General features: G+C 50.3%; 1 protein-coding gene across 4 annotated transcripts in view; it reads right to left on the bottom strand.

The window, feature by feature from the left end:
• RGS3 (regulator of G protein signaling 3) overlaps positions 1–18,852 on the bottom strand; it is a 118,845-nt gene that overhangs the window by 68,484 nt on the left and 31,509 nt on the right. The window contains exons 9-15 of one of the 4 annotated variants that reach the window (XM_011360919.1): positions 17,121–17,202; positions 16,191–16,296; positions 15,078–15,429; positions 14,146–14,185; positions 9,143–9,339; positions 6,779–6,862; positions 1,378–1,489 (exon numbers count right to left, since the gene is read on the bottom strand). In XM_011360919.1, the coding sequence (XP_011359221.1) occupies positions 1,378–1,489; positions 6,779–6,862; positions 9,143–9,339; positions 14,146–14,185; positions 15,078–15,429; positions 16,191–16,296; positions 17,121–17,202 (973 nt within the window). Of the gene's footprint in view, positions 1–1,377; positions 1,490–1,737; positions 2,148–4,230; positions 4,411–6,778; positions 6,863–9,142; positions 9,340–14,145; positions 14,186–15,077; positions 15,430–16,190; positions 16,297–17,120; positions 17,203–18,852 lie in introns of those variants that run through there. The other 3 variants (XM_023531072.1, XM_023531070.1, XM_023531071.1) reach the window with 3 other exon arrangements.

Below are 18,852 nucleotides of genomic sequence, written 5' to 3'. Positions count from 1 at the left end.
ATCAGCCCACGTTACCTGCCCCCTAGTACTCCTCACAGCCGACTGGGTCCCAGACTGTCTGAGCTGAGGATGGGCAGATGCACACAGGAAAGGACTGTACAATGTGTGCGCAGGAGGGTGGGCGGGACGCGGCAGTGGACATGTAGGGGAAGCTGGTGTGAGGGAGGGAGGAAAAGACAGAGCAGCAGGAAGCCAAGGGCAGTAGCTCTCACCTGCCCCTCTCCCAAGGGAGCTCCCTGCAGTGCCAGGGTCTGAGCTGAACTTGCTCAGAGAACTGCTCCTCACCACTGACTTTAGTCAGATGGAACCCGCCCCGAGGGAGGGGCTGGCCCCAAGCGAGGTGACTTGCTTTTTCCTTTCAGTGGCCGCCCTGGTCAGTGGGCAGGAGAAAGCTAGAGGCAGAGAAGAAGTTGTAAGTAGTTCCTGGTTCTCACGCTGCCCGGTGTCTAAGGAGGAAGGCCAGCAGGGGCCAAGCACACAGGTCGGGTTTGCAAACAGGCAGGAAGTTTTCCTGGAGCAAAACCCGTCAAAACAGAATTCTTTCGTTGGGTAATATTTTCCTCCCTGCTCCTGTCACTCATGCTCAAACAGGTCTGTTGTTGTTTTCACAATCTGGGAGAGGAAATCAAGCCCCTTTCAGCAGAGACCTCAGGCGCCAAACCAAACCACTCAACAGATACTCTCCCAGCCGGCTTCCCGTTCCCGAGTGGAGGAGGGCATGATGCAAAGTTTGGGGCTGAGGTTCACTCCACGCTCCCAGGTGCTCCTGCTCGCCGGCCCCCAGCCACATATGCTCCAGATTCCTTGGGCTCTGGCCAGAGCAACGCAGCCGAGAGAGAAGGAACAGTGGTCTCTTGTCCCGGATATGTGTGGTGAGTGTGGTGGCAAGTAGCATTTATTGGGCACCTGGCGTGGGTCAGGCACTTTGCATATATGACCTAATTTAACCTTCGCAACAACCTTCTGAGAGACTATTGCTATCCCACATTTACCTGCGAGGAAACGGGTTCAGAGAGGTTGAGTAACTTCCCCAAGGTCACATAAGTAGTGAGGGGGCAGGGCCGAGATCCGAACGCGGGTCTAAGTCCAAAGCTCTTCCCACTCTACTCCCCATCCTCCCTAAACATCTCTGGAAAAGAAACCTCCCAGCAAAACTCAGGGTGCATGGGGAAGTCTGCCAGCCTAGAATGGAACGTAAGTGTCTGAGAGCCCACCAGCCCTGGGACAGGACCGGATGGCACACGCTCAGATGCCTCACCGACAACTAGCAGCTCAGCACCAGAGGGGCTGGACCCAAACTGAGCCTCTAGAGTGTCCAGAGTGGTGGATTTGGCACAAGCGAGGAGGGGTCCCAGGGCATCCTGGGCAATCACTTACCTTCCTGCAGCTTCACGCTCCGGAGGTAGAGGGGGTTCCTCAGGACGTTGCAGCGGCCCGGCTCGTCCTCCTTGGTGAAGAGCAGCAGGTCCGAATAGGCGAACAGCGTCACCTGTGTCAGGCAAGAGCAAACAGAACTGGTTCTTCAGCTGTCCCAGAGGCCGGGAGCCATGACCTCTCCTAGAGGTCCAGATAAGGATCCCTCATCATCTCAGACAGGACCAGGAACGGACTTAGTGTGGCCTCAGGCAAGGGCAGAGACCTGACCTGTAGTTGAGACTGCCCCTTTGTCCTACAGTTTTCTACAGCTCCACACCTCACAGTGGGAAAAAAATAATAAACGACAGAAATGACCCTCACCCTCCATGGCAGATGGCCCCCGCAAGCCTCTCCGTGGCCTGACAGCCCACAAGCCCACCTCTCTGGCCAAAAGCCCCTGGAATCTCCAGCCCAGCACCCTTGGCTTAGAGCCACTCCCGAGCTGCAGGATGTTCCGCATCTGTTTGGATTCTCCTCTAAATATCTGGCTCTAAGAGCACTAGATTTGAAATCAAAAGTCATGAGGCTCCTATCCCACTAAGTAGCCATGAAAACTCGGTTAAGTCCCACGAGTTTTCTCATCCATACAAACAGGGGCAGAGACTCTGCCCAGTTTCCCCACAGGCTCCTTTCACAAGCTCTGTGCAGACTGTGAATTGAAGCATCATGCAGTGTGAGATATTATGACAACCCAATCCCTTGCAGATAATTTTAACTGCAGTAATGCGCAATCAGTTCAAGAAAAAGCCAGTTACTTATGCTCCGATACAGACATGTGCACAACTTTTATCCCTTTTATGCACTAGCTGCTTCAAAAATAAAGGAGAAAGCTATTTTTAGACATTATAGGTAAACCAACAGGCATGCTCAGCATATTTTTGTGCTACAAAAATCCCCTTAATCCTCAAATGCCACTAAAGATTACACCATTCTTTGTTTTGTAAATCCTCAGTGGTCTGTAGTCAAGAGCAATAAAATCCAATTTTAGATTCTCTGAGGAAAACAAAATATAATTAATTATGTGAATTTCCCTTTGCGGTGTCAAAATTCGACACTTCATCTCTTCTGAAGTTAGAAGAGTCAGCTAGGAGGGCCTGGCATGCACTAGCAAGGGTCGCAGTGAGTACCTGTTAGGTTGTCATTGAAGTTTAGAAAGCCAGCGTGTTAACATTTAGCTATCCGACTGTTAAAGGCAACCTAACAACTTCACCTCTGAGACTATCCAACAGAAATACTTATAAGGCTCTATAAATATGAACCTGTAAAGATGTTCTTAGCAATATTTTGTGATAAAAGAAAACGTATATAAACTAATGGGAGTGGGGAATGGGGATGACATAGAAAAAAAAGGTAATAAAATAAACAAGGGAAGGGTAAAAGAAAAAAGAACAAACGCTCATCAAGAGAGGATGGATAAAATAAATTATGCTACCTTCATGTGGTAAAATTTTGTGCAACTACTAAAAGCATAAAGTAGAGCTACGTAGACAGAAGCTGTAATCTGTCCATCATGAGTCAAAACAGTGCAATGTGCAAAAATACCTAGTGGATAATCCAATCTTGTGAAACAAAACTATAAATCTGTCTATATTTAACATTTTTCAAATGTCTAAGATACCACACTCTTCACTCTGGGGAGTGGATTTTCCTTTATTCGTTTCTGCTTAATTTGCGTTATTTTGCAACAGGACTCTGTTACTTTTGTGTAATTTAAAAGAATATAAATATTTTTCAAAGGACCACTTGGCTTCTTGAGTGTAACACAAACACAGAGATTTGAAGAATGTCGGCCACAGAGACAATACAGGGAGGGCGTCCTTGAGCAGGAGGCTCTCAGGGCCTCTAGCTCCCTTAATGGGACCAAAACATTAGGGCTCTGGAACCCTGGGTTGGCAAGGATCCGGGTGATGACTCTATCCCAACGCCCTCCTACCACAGCCCTGTCCCAACACAGCCCAACAGAAGCCTCCATTTGTTGAGCACTTATTTTCTGCTCAGTGGATCCTCACTTAAAAATAACATCGTTGCCCTCATCTGTAAATGAGGACCCTACAGCTCAAAGAGGTTAAGTGACTTGTCCAAGGCCACACAGCCAGCGACTATTGCCCAGGTCTGGCTGACACCAAAGTGCTCACTATACAGAGAGATAGCAATACGCCTTCAGTTGTCCCGTCTCTGATTGTGAAAGAATCCAACAAAGACCAAAAAAGAGGAGCAAAGGAGACCAAAAAATAAATGAAGTTGGGGCGGGGGGGATGATCTGAGAGTTCAGAAGAATTTGAGGGGTTGGTTGTCTGAGAGGAGGTCTTCAAAGTCCAAGCAGTAGAAAGGAGAAGGCTTTAAACTAGCCCAACACAAGCAAACAAACACTGGGCTCCCCGACCCACTCAAGAAAAACCTGGAAGTCACCTGCAGACCCGCAGGGAAGCTGGCAGGGTAAGGGGTGGACTAAACAGTCTGTCAGAAGCCTAAAAAATTTTAAAAACGGCCCCAGCCCAGAAAGGGCTGGATAGATGGCAAGCGCCCATGGGCAAGGTGAGAAAAGCCCCAGGCTGCCGCTCTGGCCCTGCTTCCCAGAACTGGAAATGTGGTCTAGACAGGAAGTGATTAAGGCATGAACGAAGAATTTCCCCAAAGGTCAGGTCAGGGAAAGAACAGAACTGGCACATGGCTGGAGGTAGGGCAGAGGGGCAAGCGTGCCGGGGGAAGGCAGGTGAGCCCCTCTTCCATCTCACCAGCATCCTGCTGGCTTTGCTCCAGCAGGAGCCACAGCAGCCCACAGTGGAGTGTCACCCACCTCCATGGCCCAATTACCTGCTGCCCACCAGGTGTCTCCCCACTACACTTGCTCCGAGGACACATCTGTTTTCCCAAAGGGTCAAGCGTTGAGGGATCACTTCCTTAGAGAATCCTTGCAACTTGGAGGGTCGCTTCTCCCAAGTAGCCCTAAAGAAGCTTCCTCTGGGAAGCTGGCCTAAGGGCAGGCATTGCAGAAAAGACCTTGGTGCCTTAGTTAATGGTAAACTCAGTGAGTCAGTATGTAAAGTGAGGGTGTGTCTGTCTTGGGCCCCATAGTACTCCTGGAAGCTCAAGCACAGGGCCTGGCTACATTGTAGACACTCAATAACTATTATTAAAATGTATAAATGAGGCTACCTCATTTGGTTTATTTGATTTCAGAGCATATTAATGAAGTCTGTGACTGCTGGGAGGCTGTGTAATGAGGGCGGTTCACAGTGCGGGTCTGGATCAGCTCACAGACATTAGCAAACTGGAGCAGGCTCAGAGCAGAGAAGGAACCAAGAACTAAGAGGCAGCATTCCGGGAATAAAGATTGCTATTGAGCTTAAGAGAGAACTTTCTACAATTTAGCACTCTCCAGCAACAAAACCAATGCCTCTAGGGGCTGCCTCTGCAGACTCGAGAACTGGCTGGAAAACCATCAGCTAGAAGTCACAGGGAAGAAATCAGAACAGACGGCTCCTGAGGACTAACCAACACTGCAATTCTGCAAATTTATCCAAGCCCCTCTTGGACGGGGTCATAATTCTGGAATGAATAACATGACAGGACACTAAGATGCACATACTTTCTTCCTTGCATACATCAAAAAAAGAAATATATTTATTTTACTCATCTTCAAATTGCTTCTTTTGATCTTCGAAAGGGGTCTCTTAGTTCTAAGGTTCCAAAGAACCATTAGACAAAGAGTTTTTGGACAGATTGTAATCATGCTATGGCTTCCGCTTGTGTTTACTAGTTAGTTTTTAAACAAACAGGCCAGAGGCAGCACGGTATCACGGAAAGCATGCCTGAGCCGGAGATGCGAGTGCTAATCCTGGCTCCATCCCCTATAAATAAGCCTTGAGACCCTCGAGTCCCAGTTAATCTTGCTGGTGCCTCAGTTTCCTCATCTATAGAGTGAGGACAATTGTGCCTTTGCTTCAAGAGCTAATTGAGATCTAATATGTAAAATGCATGCACAGTAACACAGTAAGTGCTCAAGGTTTGGAGACCTAAAGGTGAGTGGACAAATAAAAGAGTAAATGTAAACATAGCTATATATTTCAGGGTGGCTGCCATTTCTAAATGCCTTCTTGAGAATCTTGTGAATTTATAGCCCCACCTCGCTTTCTGACCCTTGGCCACTCGACTGTATCCACCACACCCTTCTTCACTGAGCACAGAGCCCAGTGACTTCGTGTTCCTAAAACTCAAATCCCCCTCAACAGATGAAGTTTTACTCCCATAGAGGCGATTCAGAAGATATGCCAAGGTTCTTAAGAAAGTTCCCCAAGAGGAGGTCCAGAAATGTAGTGAGCAATGCCAGCGTGGTAGAAATAAGGATGCAGTCTCCCCAAGGAGTTCCCTTGAAAGAGACGATGTGCATTTGGAATATATGAGTTCTGGTCTGCTTATTCAAAAACAAAATAAAAGCAGCCTCTGCTTTAGCCACAATTACACATATACTGTCCCAGAATGCTGAGGCCGAAAGGATCCTTGGCGAGCAACCAACCCCAGCTGCCTCAAATACACACCCACTATTCGGATGAGAAGACTGAAGAAGGAGGGAGAAGTCTCCAGTGAGCCAGCAGCAGAGCAGGAGCTGGCTAGGTACTTCCTGCCTTCAGGTTTCCTGATCTTTCCACACTACCTCAGGCTGTCATTCAATGCAGCCAAGCCACACTGCCAGTGTTGAATGAGGGCCTGATCTACAGCAAGCCCCTTACCTTCAGGTAGCCTTGAAAATCCCAGGGCACCAACTTCTGTGCCCAAGTCGAGTCAAGCTCACAGGACTGAACTGGAGCCTGGCCAGCTCTGGGGACTGTGTGGGTGAGTGAAATTCTTCCAGTCAGACATCAGCAGGGACCAGCACCCAGGAAGGGTGATAGGATCTCTACACCCCAGACTCCGAAGTCCAGGAGAAATCATAGACTTATTCCTCAGAAGGCGATTTGAGATTTGGCTTAAAACAAACCCAGAAAACCTGGGTAACTGATGTTCCTCTAAAATTCTCACCCACAAGGTCATTCATCAAAGCTGAGGTGAATGGCCTTCTCTTCCGCTCCTTGGAGGAAGCTGGGATAGACAATAAGATGTCTTTACGGGGCTGTGAAAACTTTCTAACTATCAAACGTGGGCTAAACAGCTTTGCAAAGGGGTGAGCTCCTCATCACTACAAATGTACAATAAAAAGCTGGGTCACTGTGTGGTAAGGAGGGTATGGAGGGGGATGAAAGACTTTCCAGGTTTTTTTCACCCTGAGATTATATAATTCTAAGACCATCAGGAAGAGAGATGGAGGATAGCCAACGAAGCCCACCAGAAAACCCCGACTGGGAAGCACAAATGTAAGCCTTACCTCTGCAGCCTTGTTCCTCCCCTCGTACAGCAGCAGCTCCTCTGACAACAGGAGGGTCCGGGCAGGGTTACAGAGATCTAAAGGCTGAAAACAAAGTGGGCAGTTTCAAAGAGGCCTGATGGAGATGGCTGTGGGTGGAAGGGGAGACAGCTTGGCAAAGCCAGACACAGAAAAGACTGCCAGGCCTCCCCACACCCCAAGAACCCACTCGCCCCCTCATACCCAGATGGAAACAGAAAGATACTCTTGTCCTGGGCGGAACTGTTGCTGCCACCTTCACCACCAGCCCTCACTGTGCGTCTTACACTCTCTGGCAGGAAGTCCAACCGCATGTCGCAGTCCTCCTCCCCCCAGCTCCCCCACTTCTCTGGGCTCCTGGGACTTCCCAGGCCCCACATGCTCCCATCTGTCCTGTCCATGTCTCACGGGATGATCTCTGCTGTAAGGGCCAGGCTCTCAGGATACCTCCGGAGAGGTCTCGGGATACCACACTGTGCCGGATTTGGTCACTTGAGTCCCTTCAAAGCCACGCCATCCCTGCTCTACATTCATAACACACGGTTAACTGACTCTTTCTCAGCCATCAGTTCCCAGGGACCAGTTCTCACCCGAACCCCTCCCCCTATCCCATCACCCTCCCCTACATCCACTGAGGAGCCCCCGCTCCCTGCCCAGTTCAGAGAAAGCTCCTTAAAGCTCTGGACTACCCAGCAGGACTTATCCTCATGCACGCATCTTTATAACAGGGCTTCTAAGCACCTGACGCCAAGCAAAGTGCTGAACAAATGTCAACTACGCACAATGACTTGGGTGGATCTTACAAATAATATGAAGCAGAAGAAGCAGGGCCCAAAAGAATATATGCGGTATGGTTTCATTAAATAACATTCAAAAAGAGGCCACACCACGCGTGTTATTTAGGAAAGCACACATAGATGGTAAGAAAAGCAAGAAAATGATTATCATAGAGTCACGCTAGCGGGTACTCTGCTGGGGAGGGAGGCATTCCAATCAAGAAGGGATATACGTGGCCTCCGGAGTGGTAGCAATGGTCTACTCCTTTATCTTCGTGGATATCAACTTTAAAATCATTTGTTAAACTGTACATTTAAGTGTCATGCCTTTTTTTGGTTTATATATTCTACAACTGAAAATTTTTCATAACTTTTTAAAAACTAATTTTAATTTTTTGTAAAAATTTTGAAATGAAAAGAAAAAATAACCCCTCGTGGATGCCAAGACCTTTGTGGTTACATCCCTAGAAAGAGAAGAGACCAAAAGAAAGTCAAAAAGAAATATGTCACCCGCCAGAGGTGTGCCAGGTCCTAAAAACTGTGAGTCCTAAGGTCCACTAGACAATGGCAGGCCTAGAGTGGGATGCCAGAGACACCAGACAAGGAAATAATGGTCAGAAATGAAGCCCTTGGGATGGTCACCTCTATGTTGCTGATGACCTCGAGGATAAACTAACCAAGCCTTTATGGAAAGTAATTTGTCAATATATATAAAGAGCCTTTAAAATGCTTATGACCCATAACTCAGTCATTTCACTTCCAGGACTCTCTTCCAAGGAAAATAATCAAAGAGGCAAGTCATACACAAGGGTTTTCATCACAGAATTATCTACAATAATAGCAAGAGAAGTAGACATAACATAAGCGTCTGCATAGAGGACTGGTTAAATAAATATGGTACGTCCATATAATAGTGTGCAGCCACTATAAAACACAGGCTCAGAAAGTATTTAATAACATGGGAAACATTCGTGCTGCAACTTTCATTTTAAAAAAAGCGAGCGACAGGATAAAAAATGGATAGTAAGACACCTAAATGCTCGCAGTGGTTAGATATGGGTGATAGAATCAATAAAGGTTTGGAAATGGGGAGGATGAGAGAGAAGAGGGAAAAATAGGAGCAGGGAGATCTAAGGGAATCTCAGGCCACCAGCTATTATTGGCCAGACACGTTTGCCAAGACCAAGGAGGCCAGATAAGATGTCAGACTTCGAGGCTCTCCCTTGATCATCTCCAAACAATAAACCACTGGATGAGCCAGGAAGTAGAAGCCTCAGCACAGAGGCCCAGTGACAACACAAGCAGCTGTAGTGTGCCTGGTTTATCCCTGGAGAAAGGGGAGGTCCGTGGGTACAGGGAGGGGACCCCTTGTTGCTGGGCTTCCCTGCCCCCACTCTCCCAGAGACCTGGGCTGCCTCAGTACAACCCCGAGAATGCTAAGCGTCTGATGCTATTTGTCTTTCCCTAAAGGAGGCCGGGCTCCCAGTCCTGGAATAAGGGACTATCCCCGAGTCCTGAGATGAAGGACCCTCCTCTTTCTCACCTCCCTTGGGGGCACTCACCAGCTCACCTGAACAAAGACAGGAAACACCAGGACCTTGGGGGCCAGGGTGACATAGGTGCCATAGCTTGAGTGTGGGGTGTGTGGCCTCATGACTGGGCAGTTCTGGTAGTTTCCATGGCCCTTCATGGTCTGCACCGTCTTCATCAGCCGGGACTTCTTCCCTAGGCCCGTGTAGGACTTCCCTTTGCTGGGACTGCCTGATTCTGTGGAACAGAGATGGGGGACTGTGAGGCATTTCCATGACCCCTGCAAAGGCATCCCCTCTGCAGAAGCAGGAGACAGACTCAGTCAACAGCCACTGCTGTGAGCATCTGCTATGTGCCAGGCCCTGTGCAAGGTGCTGAGAATAACACAAGGAGGCCTCAGAAGGATCTCAGTTCTCAAGGAATTCTCTCACAATCTATGAGAGATACTGACACGTGAATAAACAACCCCAAGGCTTGGGCGGAGCTGAGAGCGACCATCTGTGATGGAGGCTACAGTCCCCATCTGGTGACCCAGGGCCCAAATCAGAAGTATCGGTTTGGCCTCATACTTTTAAAAATCAGAAGATCTGACCTCACCAGGACCACAGTTCCACCTAGGACAATCAGTTGGGGCAGAGCAGCAACTGCCCAGGTGGCAGAGCACGTGGTCTCCCCTTTACCCCATCCCCACCATTCCCTGCACGCACCTAGCACAGCTCTCCCACCCCATCACCTCTTCGGTCACACGGACCAAAGGACTGGAAATCGGGTCTCTGCAGTGGTAGCAGAGACAGTGGGCTTCCCCGGGATGTATCGCGGTCCTCCCTCCATCAGCCAAGGGAGCTGGAGCAACCTGGCTCACTGAAGTCAGTCTAGAACAAGGATCGGCTCCTGCTACTCCATTTCTCAGGAAAGAGCACCAGCCAGAAGCCAGATGGCTGTGCCCAAATCCCACTGCTCTGCTTACTGGCTTGGTGACCTCCAGCAATTCACTTCCCTCCTCAGAGTCTTGGTTTCCTCAACCATAATAACAGTTTCAAGCTCACTGGGTTGCTGTGAGGATTAAATGAGATGCTCTAAGTGAAGCCCCTAGCACAGGACCTGGGACCTATAAGTACACAATAAAAGTCAGCTGCTAACTTATTGTGGTTCTTGCTGTTATAATTCCTCCACTTGGAAAAGCAAGTTAATCATGTGTTTCAGGGAGTCTGGGAATCCTAGGTTTTATCACAGCCAGGAGTTCCTCCTGGCTTGGCCACCAACTCACAAACTATTCTAATCAGAAAAAGGAAAGAAAGACAGGGAGTGGGAGACACCCCCAGGGAAGAGAGCAGAAAGGATTCAGGGGGTTCCTCTTTAAGAGGATACAGCCAGACACTCCCCCACACTGAACAGGGATGTCCTGCAGGTCTTTGTCAATAGAGTTCCATGGGCAGAGAAGCAAAACAGAGAGCAGCTCAAAAGTCGGAGATTCTTGGACACAAGCAGGTAGGAGTCATACTCTGCAGCATTCAGGTTCTACCCACTCCTGGCTTCTCCAAGGGTTCCTGCTGCCAAGGTGGGCAGCCGACTGACTAGCCATCCCTCACCTGCATGCCCAGCTCCTATCGCAGAGCCCAGGTGTCTTTCCACCACCCCCTGTCCTTGCAGCCAGGGGGTAAACATGTGGCCTGACTCCAGCTACATTTGGGGGAAGCTCCCCACCAACGCGAGGTCCACAACCTCAGAGGAAAAACTCAACTCAGAAGGTTTCGCACTAGTTTCCTCCACCCACCTTGTCCCCCTTCTCACGGAGCAGGGTGAGAAAAACAAGTTGACTCCCCCTCCCACAAGTGACCACGGATCCCAGCTGTATCTTGGGGTCGCACTCAAACCATAATCATTGAAACCACTTCCTGCCTCTTCGGGGAGGTGCTTCGAGAAAAGTAGAAAGAGCATGAACCCAGGACGGGGGCAGGGGGAGGGCAGACAGATCCATGGATGTAGTTACACAGCTCATGGTCTGATCCGGCCATGACATATGTCCCAGGGGGGTCTGTGCTGCCAGGCCATGGCCCCTTGCTGAAAGAACCCATCCTGAGTCTCTCAGGATTTGAGTTGCACAAGACACCTGAACGTGAGCACAGGCTTCCCCAGAGACTAGTCGTGCACCCTGAACAGTTTCCTTGCCCCTCTGAGCCAGTTCTCTCCACTGCAAAGTGTAAAGTGGACAAAACGCTGCCTTGCCTGTCCCAGGGCCAGTGTGGGAGGCACACACAAGAGACCCGATGGGAAAGGGCTTGGTGAATAACACCAGAGTGGGAGCGCACGAGGGACTACTACAAACCCCAAGCTGACAAATAATCCAGCCATCAGGGCTGGGGTTAGGACAAAGCTGCCGAGCCTCGGACCGTACTGTGAGCCTGGAACCAGACAGTCTAATTTCACATAGCCAAGCCTAGACCAGAGACGGCAAAAACCACAGAGGACCAACAAGCAGGGGATTAAGGCAAAACAGACCAAAATTAAAGAAAGATACTGTTTGCTTATGCCAAAATCTGGGCCCTGTGCCCCCTAGTCTCAGACTTTTAAAAGAATCCATTTCTTCCCTTCCCTAGCCTAGCTGTGTAAGGCTGTCACACAGTCTTCACCTTGGGCCTGAAGAGTGATGAAAAAGCCACTTGACGTACACCTCTGCCTTCAGGTGTGAAAGATCTGCTCAGCCTCATTTTATAGACAAGACAATTTAGGCCTGAGGTAGTTGGGTGACCTGCCTAAGATTATTTGGCCAGCAAATAGTACAAGGTGGGATCAGCCCAACCTATGTGGCTGTCATGCCCATGTGCCCCATCTCTGTGCACTCCTAAATAATGTGTGGCTGGCTAGTGGACATGGATCTCCAAAACTGATTTTTTGAAGTATTTTTCGTTAAAACAGTCTAGTCTTGACTTCCCACCTGCTACCTCTTATCATCTGTGCTCCAAAACCCCACATCGCCCCTCTTTGCTCTAACACCTGCTTCACTGACCAAACGCAGTAATTACTCGGCTTTGCTCCGGCTTCTGAGGTAAGTCTTGGCGGCCATTCTGCCCTAGCAGAGGCAAATCTGAGGCCCAGGCCACCTTCACAGGGCACAGGACAATGCCAAGGGCACCAGTGGTCCTGGAAAACATGTCAACCACAGGCAGGCAGGCGCCTCAGGCCCCGGAAGGGCACCAAACCCCATTCAGCTCAGGATGGCTCAAAGCTCCCTCCTGAAAGAAGGCCAGGCAGCCCAGCCAGAGGGAGGGAAAGAAGTCGGCACCCTAGTGACAGCCTAGCCTTGGGAGAACCCTGAGTGTGTCTAAATGAAGCTTTGTGCCCTGAAATCCACCTCTTCTTCTGGACCCCAGGACTGGGAGCTATGAAGACTTGATCCCTGGTAAAGAACAAAGATGTTCTTGGATACCGAACATTATGAAGGAAGGTCAAGTTCCTCATACAATGCATTCAAATAGTTACTGTCATTATTAACATCATCATCATTACTTTTCTTGTCCCACTTCCCATGGCTTAAATGACTGTGCCCTTCTTGGGTCACTAAGTACTGTATTCTCAGAGGGGAAGCAAAATGTGGACACAGGTTAGGAGGGTGGCAGGGAGACTCCGAGTCACCTCTCGGGTTGAGAGGGAGCCAATTGTCAATCACTGGCCCACCACAGGTGACACACCTCTCCAGCTCCCTTACTCGGTGACCAGTCTGCAAACCCTTAGAGGCAATCAGAATCATTCTCCTTCAGTCATCTGAGTAACAGAAATTCTACTGAGTACCTTCTGTCTTCTGTCACACATCCGGCATTGGACGCACAGAGCTGACCCAGGCCCTGCTCCTAATGAAGTCACCATTCAGCAGTGGCATCTCCACTCGAAGCTCATGCGCCAAATAAAAGCTTTTTTAAAAACTCAGGGTTGAATCACTATCAGACTCCTCTCCAAAAGGAACACAGATTCATTTCTGACAGAACAGGCCCAAACACCCGAATGCTCCAGCCTGGAGAGAATGAAGATTTTTCCCATCAGCAGCACTGAGCCTGATAAGAGCCCTTTTCTTCCAAAAAGACGCAAGCATTCTTTCAAGTACCCACTCTAAGCAAACATCATCTTCACAGTACCGTTAGAGGGGGACCAGCACAGAAGCAAGTACAAGTGCCTGGGAGAAGGCCACTCTCGAGGAAGGAGGTCAAAGGGAATTCTGCTGGCACTAGGAGAAGGGCTCAGGCATACTCAAGGCAGGCATCACAGACCAGCAGGCAGGGCCGGTCTCGGCTTCCTAGACACTTGTGTCAGAGGTCTCCAGCAGGCACGAGGGGGACTAACAGAATGCCCAGCCAACTCCAGCATCAGGACTGATATCTCGGGCTTCCTGAGAGAAGGAAATGATTTGAGTCCAGCTTTTTTCCCTGGTCATGACAAGACAGGGCCAGGATTTGAAGGCCAAAGAAGAATCACTCCAACAGCAGAGACATCCGTGCACTTCAAAGATAACTACTCTTGGGATACAGACCACTGCTCACAACCACTGCCCCATTTAATCCTCCCATAGCCCTTTGAGGTGGGAATTATCAGCCCCATTTTATAGATGAAGAAACTGAGGCCCAGTAAGGGGACATGAGTTGATCGAAGTCACACAGCCAGAAATCCAACTTGAGACCTCCCAGCTCCAAACTCCATGCCTCCCTTCTATGTAGGCCTGATCGTGTTGCCTACAGCACCTAACATATATTGGTTGCTCAGTAAAATTGGATAAATCTCAATTGAATGCCTGAGTCCTAAACACCATGTCTGTGATTGCTCTGGTAAGATCTCTCTTCCTTCTTAGGCAGGCTCCAAGGAAGAAAGACACTAGTTCAGTGAGGGAGAAAATGTACCAAAGGAAACAGAGTCTACATCAACAAGCAAGGGGATCTTGACTCTGTGGAGAGGGCCTCCAACCTCCGAGGAGGAGGCTGTACCTGACCTCCCAGCTGACCTCACAGTCTCTCCGGGGCTTGGGCTTTGGGAGGGCACAGCAGAGGACAGACTCACCTTCAGGGATGGCATCCTCCTGGTACACAGGCCGCAGCAGCTGCAGGGAAAAGACAGGAGAACCACCTCAGCCCCGGGAACAGGGCAGGACAACTAGACAGGCTGCTCACCCCCAGCCTGGGGACGAGAAGGGAACAACACCTCAGGTAATGCGGGGAAAAATAGCAGTCATGCTACATGCTGAGAGGGGGCGCTCAGAGGGAACACAGAACCCAGAATCCTCCAGAATACTAGAGCTGGACAAGGCTTTCGCTGTCATCCCTTGGCCAAGTTCCCAACTTCCTTGATGGCAGTTTGTTCCAAAGTGCGTTCCATGGAACACTGGCACTGTGGGACGCTAACAACCCTGCCACAAAGAGAACACCAGCAGGGGAGTCTGGGAAATGCTGAGTTAAACCACGTCCAACCACTCTCTTCACTACGGGATGTCCTCAGAGCCTCAAATAGGCTAATTTGCATTGGGACTCTCCAGAAAAGGAAGAGTATGGGATATTTCTCAAACTTATTTGACCTCAGAACACTTTATTCCCAGAGTATCTCGTGGGACTAATGTTTTGGGGTATGCACTCCATCACCCCACCATGCCATCATTCAGTGTATGCTTTCACACCCCTGTGACAGGGGGCTCACCACCTACCACACACAGCAACCCATTCTACTGGGGAAAAGTGCAGACTGGCACAAAGCTTTTCTTTCTTTTGAGGTGCCATCTTCCACTCTGTGACGTCCCCTGGTCCTAAATCTGCGCCTTGAGGCCACAAAGACCCACCTGCTCTCTTTACGCAGAGTAGCCTTGCAGCAGCAGAGCTAACACACAACCTGCCTCCTAGTTCAACACTTCCAGCCCCCTCTTAGGCGCCTCGCCTCAAGTCTTTTCCTGGCATCACACAGGAACCAATGCCCTTCACCTTCTCCAAACCAGCTGTCCATACCTGGCTCCCAGGGTTCAGCGGGGCCAGGATGATGTAGTTGGGGTCGGTGGGGGCAGTGGCACGGGACAGCGCAGGCAAGGTGTGCTGGCCCCCGCGCTTGGCCACCTCGGTGTAGCGCTCCCAGCCGCCGAGCAGCAGCCCATCAGAGCTGTCACATACCAGGTGGCAGCTGTGGCGCTGCTCAGGCCGTGCCTGGGCCCCATGGGTGCAGTTCTTCTCCCGCTTGTTGGGGGGTGACTGGAGGTCATGGGTGGACTTGCAAGAGGCCCGCCGCAGGACCCCACCATCTGGCCCCGGCTTGACCTGGGGGACCATGCGCCACACGAGCAGGATGATTTCACTGGGGCAGCTCCTGGAAGTTGGCAGGGGGAGGAGGGGAGTTACATAAAGAAGTTGAGTCTGGGGGAGACCAGGAAGTCAGCCAGGGTAAGGGCCTTCAGGGGAAGAGAGGAAGAGTAGTGAAGGGGAAGAGGCCCCTAATGTCAGGGCAGAAGCCGGGTAAGAGGCCGCTTAAGGCAGAGACAGCACAGGGGTCCCTTAAGTCAACTCTGACTGGCAGAGACTGAGAAAGATGCTGAGACCGAAGCCAGGGTAAACAAGGAGTACCAAACTCAACTAGTGACGTCTGTTGTGGGCAAAGCATAAGCAAAGAGGAGCAAACAAACCACCTACACGCAACCCCTACAATGGGCCATGAGGGTTCTACCCCAGTAGGTCAAAATTTAGAGGGCCCAAACATTTTAAAGAATAAGTTTTTAATCGTGCAATTGAAACAGTTGCAACATCTACATATCCTTTAAAAACAATGGGCTTAGCTCTGAGGTGTCAGGAATAATTAGCTAAATAAGTAGCTAAAGTGGAAAGCCACCCCCTGGAGCCCCATCGGGAACCACAGGGTCTGTTTGAGAGCTTCTTCCCGCTGTTGGCTCTGGGATCCACAATTGCTCTGAGCCTGAACCTTCCATTTTCAGGCCAAGAAACTGATTCCCTGAGGGGCAAAGTAAATTGCTAACAGCTAGGCAAAGAAGGAAAGGGTAAGACCCCGTGCCCAGGGTTGGGGAAGAAAGGTGTGCCATCACACTGAGGTCCCGGGCTGCCCCCTGCCCGTCTCACCGAATCTCATGGGCCAGCTCTACGCATTTCCAATGCTCCACAGGCCTCTCATTCAACTGTAGCACCGTGTCCAGCTGCTGTAGCCCTGCCCGCTCTGCCGGGCCTCCTGTAAGGACCAAAAGAAAAAGCCACTCAGAGGCTCCTGAAGCCCACAACCCACTTAGAGGACCTGGGGTACTTTGTTTCTCCAGTGACCTCAAACAAGGACTGCCTCTGTCTGTTTCTTCATCTGTGAACTGAGGGGCTGACCTTGGTGGTTCTCAGGGGCCTTAAAGGAACACACCCTTTGCCCTCATCTCCTCCCCACCTGCTCACGCCTCTCTGCTGTCCAGCCTTCCAGCCAGCCCCTTGCCAGGGGCTCCCACCCCACTAAGAACCCTTCCTTGTCAGCAGGCTCACACATTTCATTCTTTCCTTCAACACCATTCATTGAGCACCAACCTCACGCCTCATTCCCGTGCAGGCACTGGGGGTTAGCCAGATCACTGGGCCCTGGCTTCTCCTCTTAAGATGTTCACTCGATGATTAGGAGAAGTCTTTTCTTTGTGAAAAGTGGGGAAGGAATGCCTATTTTTAAGTTTTAATCAAGCTTGGAATAGGATAAAATATCGACTCCAAACAGAGTTCAGAAATGACTCATTTTCCCATGCAGCCGTTATTGAAAATATAGGTTTAGTTCCTGTTTGAAATGCTTGGGAAACAAAATATAAAAATCTATTTTCGTTTTGATAAAAACAAAAGAAAAGAATGGGTATATTTTCATAAACTTCAGTTTTATCTGTAGTCACTTAAAAATATTATTCTTTTCATTTTGAAAAATGAGGAGATGCTTTGCTCCAGTGTGGGGCATCCCTTTCAGTTCTAAGGTCTGATTTGCAAAGCCCAGGTGCATGGCAGGCGAGCAGGGCTGGCATCACCCAAGACACTCACCGGAATCCACAGCCTGGACTCGGACCGGAGAATCGCAGCAGATGGTGAAGCCAAAGCCGTCTTTCCCCCTCGGGATGGTGATCTAGGACACAGCCCAATCCAGTTACTCCCAGAAGCTGCTCCAAGGTCTGGAAGCCCACAGGCCCCACCCCAGAGCCACCCTCCTTTCCAAGGGAACTACGCCAAAAAGGAGTCGGGCCAGCCCCTCGCCATCCCTATCTCAGCCTAGGCATCTTGAGCACTGGGTTGTAGGCCAAGCAGGAAGGCTGGGAGCTCAGGAGGCAAAGCCTGGCCAGTGTGGGAGGCCAGGACAGACAGAGTCTTAGAAGGGCAAAGCTCACCTTCCTCAGCCCAGGCTGACATGCAGTCCTTTGCCAAAGGGCTTACTGGACCGGCACGTAGCCACTTTGCCTGTGATCCACTGCCTGCTCTGTCCCTTCCTCTTTTCCCCCAGGGGTCCCGGAACTCAGGGATGAAGCCAACCTGGCCGCTGCTCTCCCAGGGAACAGAAGAGAGAAGACAGAGACACACACGCACTCACAGCCTCAAACCAAAGGTCAGGGAACAAGTACGAGGCTTCTCAGGGCGGTCCACAAGGCATCCAGCGAGGGCTGCCAGCTAAAAGGGCAGGTGAGAACACTGACCCTGAGCTCACCGCCGACCTCGCTGTGCCTGCAGAGGTCCATGTATATGGCAACTCCACAATCCCTTTCAGAAACCCCCTGAAAGGGCTCTGCCATCTGGATGCTCTTTACAAAGCAACAGTCAATTATTAAGCTCCTATTGCATGCTAGACTTTGCTGAAGTACCGAAACATGAGGCCTTGGTCTCTGGCTCCCAGAGGGGCATGAGGGTACACGGATCTCTCCAAAGCAAAGTAGGACATGGCAAGCATTAGAGAAAAACACGAGGACAGTGTTGGGAACGGTCCTTTGTGCTTGGTTTCGAGCACGGCAGGAACTCAGCAAGTGCTAAGTTAATGAGGACAGCCCAGAAGCATCCCACCGGCAGCAGGAAGCTGCAGGGTGCAGTGCAGTCTGCTGGCTCAGTTCAGTTCAGCCTTGCTGTGCTCTCTTTCTATGTACCCTTAATTAGGCTTTGGGCTGGGTACAGAGACCCAGCTCTGCCCACCCAAAGAGCAATTCCAGGCTGCTAGAAGCAGGTGGATGAGAGCAACAGACCTAAGGGAGCGAAAATCAGAAAAGAGGTTTAGTGGGGTCCCAAGAGACTCCCCTGGAAGTGGCTGTGAAGTGGGCCCTGGTGAGGCACAGGGAAGACGTCCCAGGTAGACTAAGAAAGAAGCCAGCGCGGCAATCCTGAAAAATGTCAAGGGCCACCAGCCTTGTCAGGAGACTGTCTCCTTCATTCACAGTTGTTTCTTCAAGGCTGGGTGCCTGGCACTCGCCTGCCAGCTGTTCCAAAGGCCAGGCGGCTGTGAGGAAGGGGAGTGCCAGGGGGCCCAGGGCGATCAAGGCCCTTGGAAGCTGCCGGGAGGCCCCTGAGGCTCTGCTTCCCACCAGCCCTGGGCCTGGATTCAAAGCGAGTTTGTAAAACAGGAAATCTAACAGACAAGGGGAAGGGGGAGGGGGCAGGAAAATACCCCATTCCCATAAGAATTCTGGGAAAACACGTAGCTAAGACAGGAAGAGAAAAAAATGAAAAGAAAGAAAGAAAAACAAACTCTGGAGTGAGTGCGGAAAGCCCAGGCTGAGGCTGAGGGAAGCTGTCAGGA

This window comes from Pteropus vampyrus, unplaced genomic scaffold (assembly GCF_000151845.1).
Source record: "Pteropus vampyrus isolate Shadow unplaced genomic scaffold, Pvam_2.0 Scaffold61, whole genome shotgun sequence".
NCBI lineage: Eukaryota > Metazoa > Chordata > Mammalia > Chiroptera > Pteropodidae > Pteropus > Pteropus vampyrus.
This window is presented reverse-complemented; position numbering and strand designations above follow the sequence as displayed.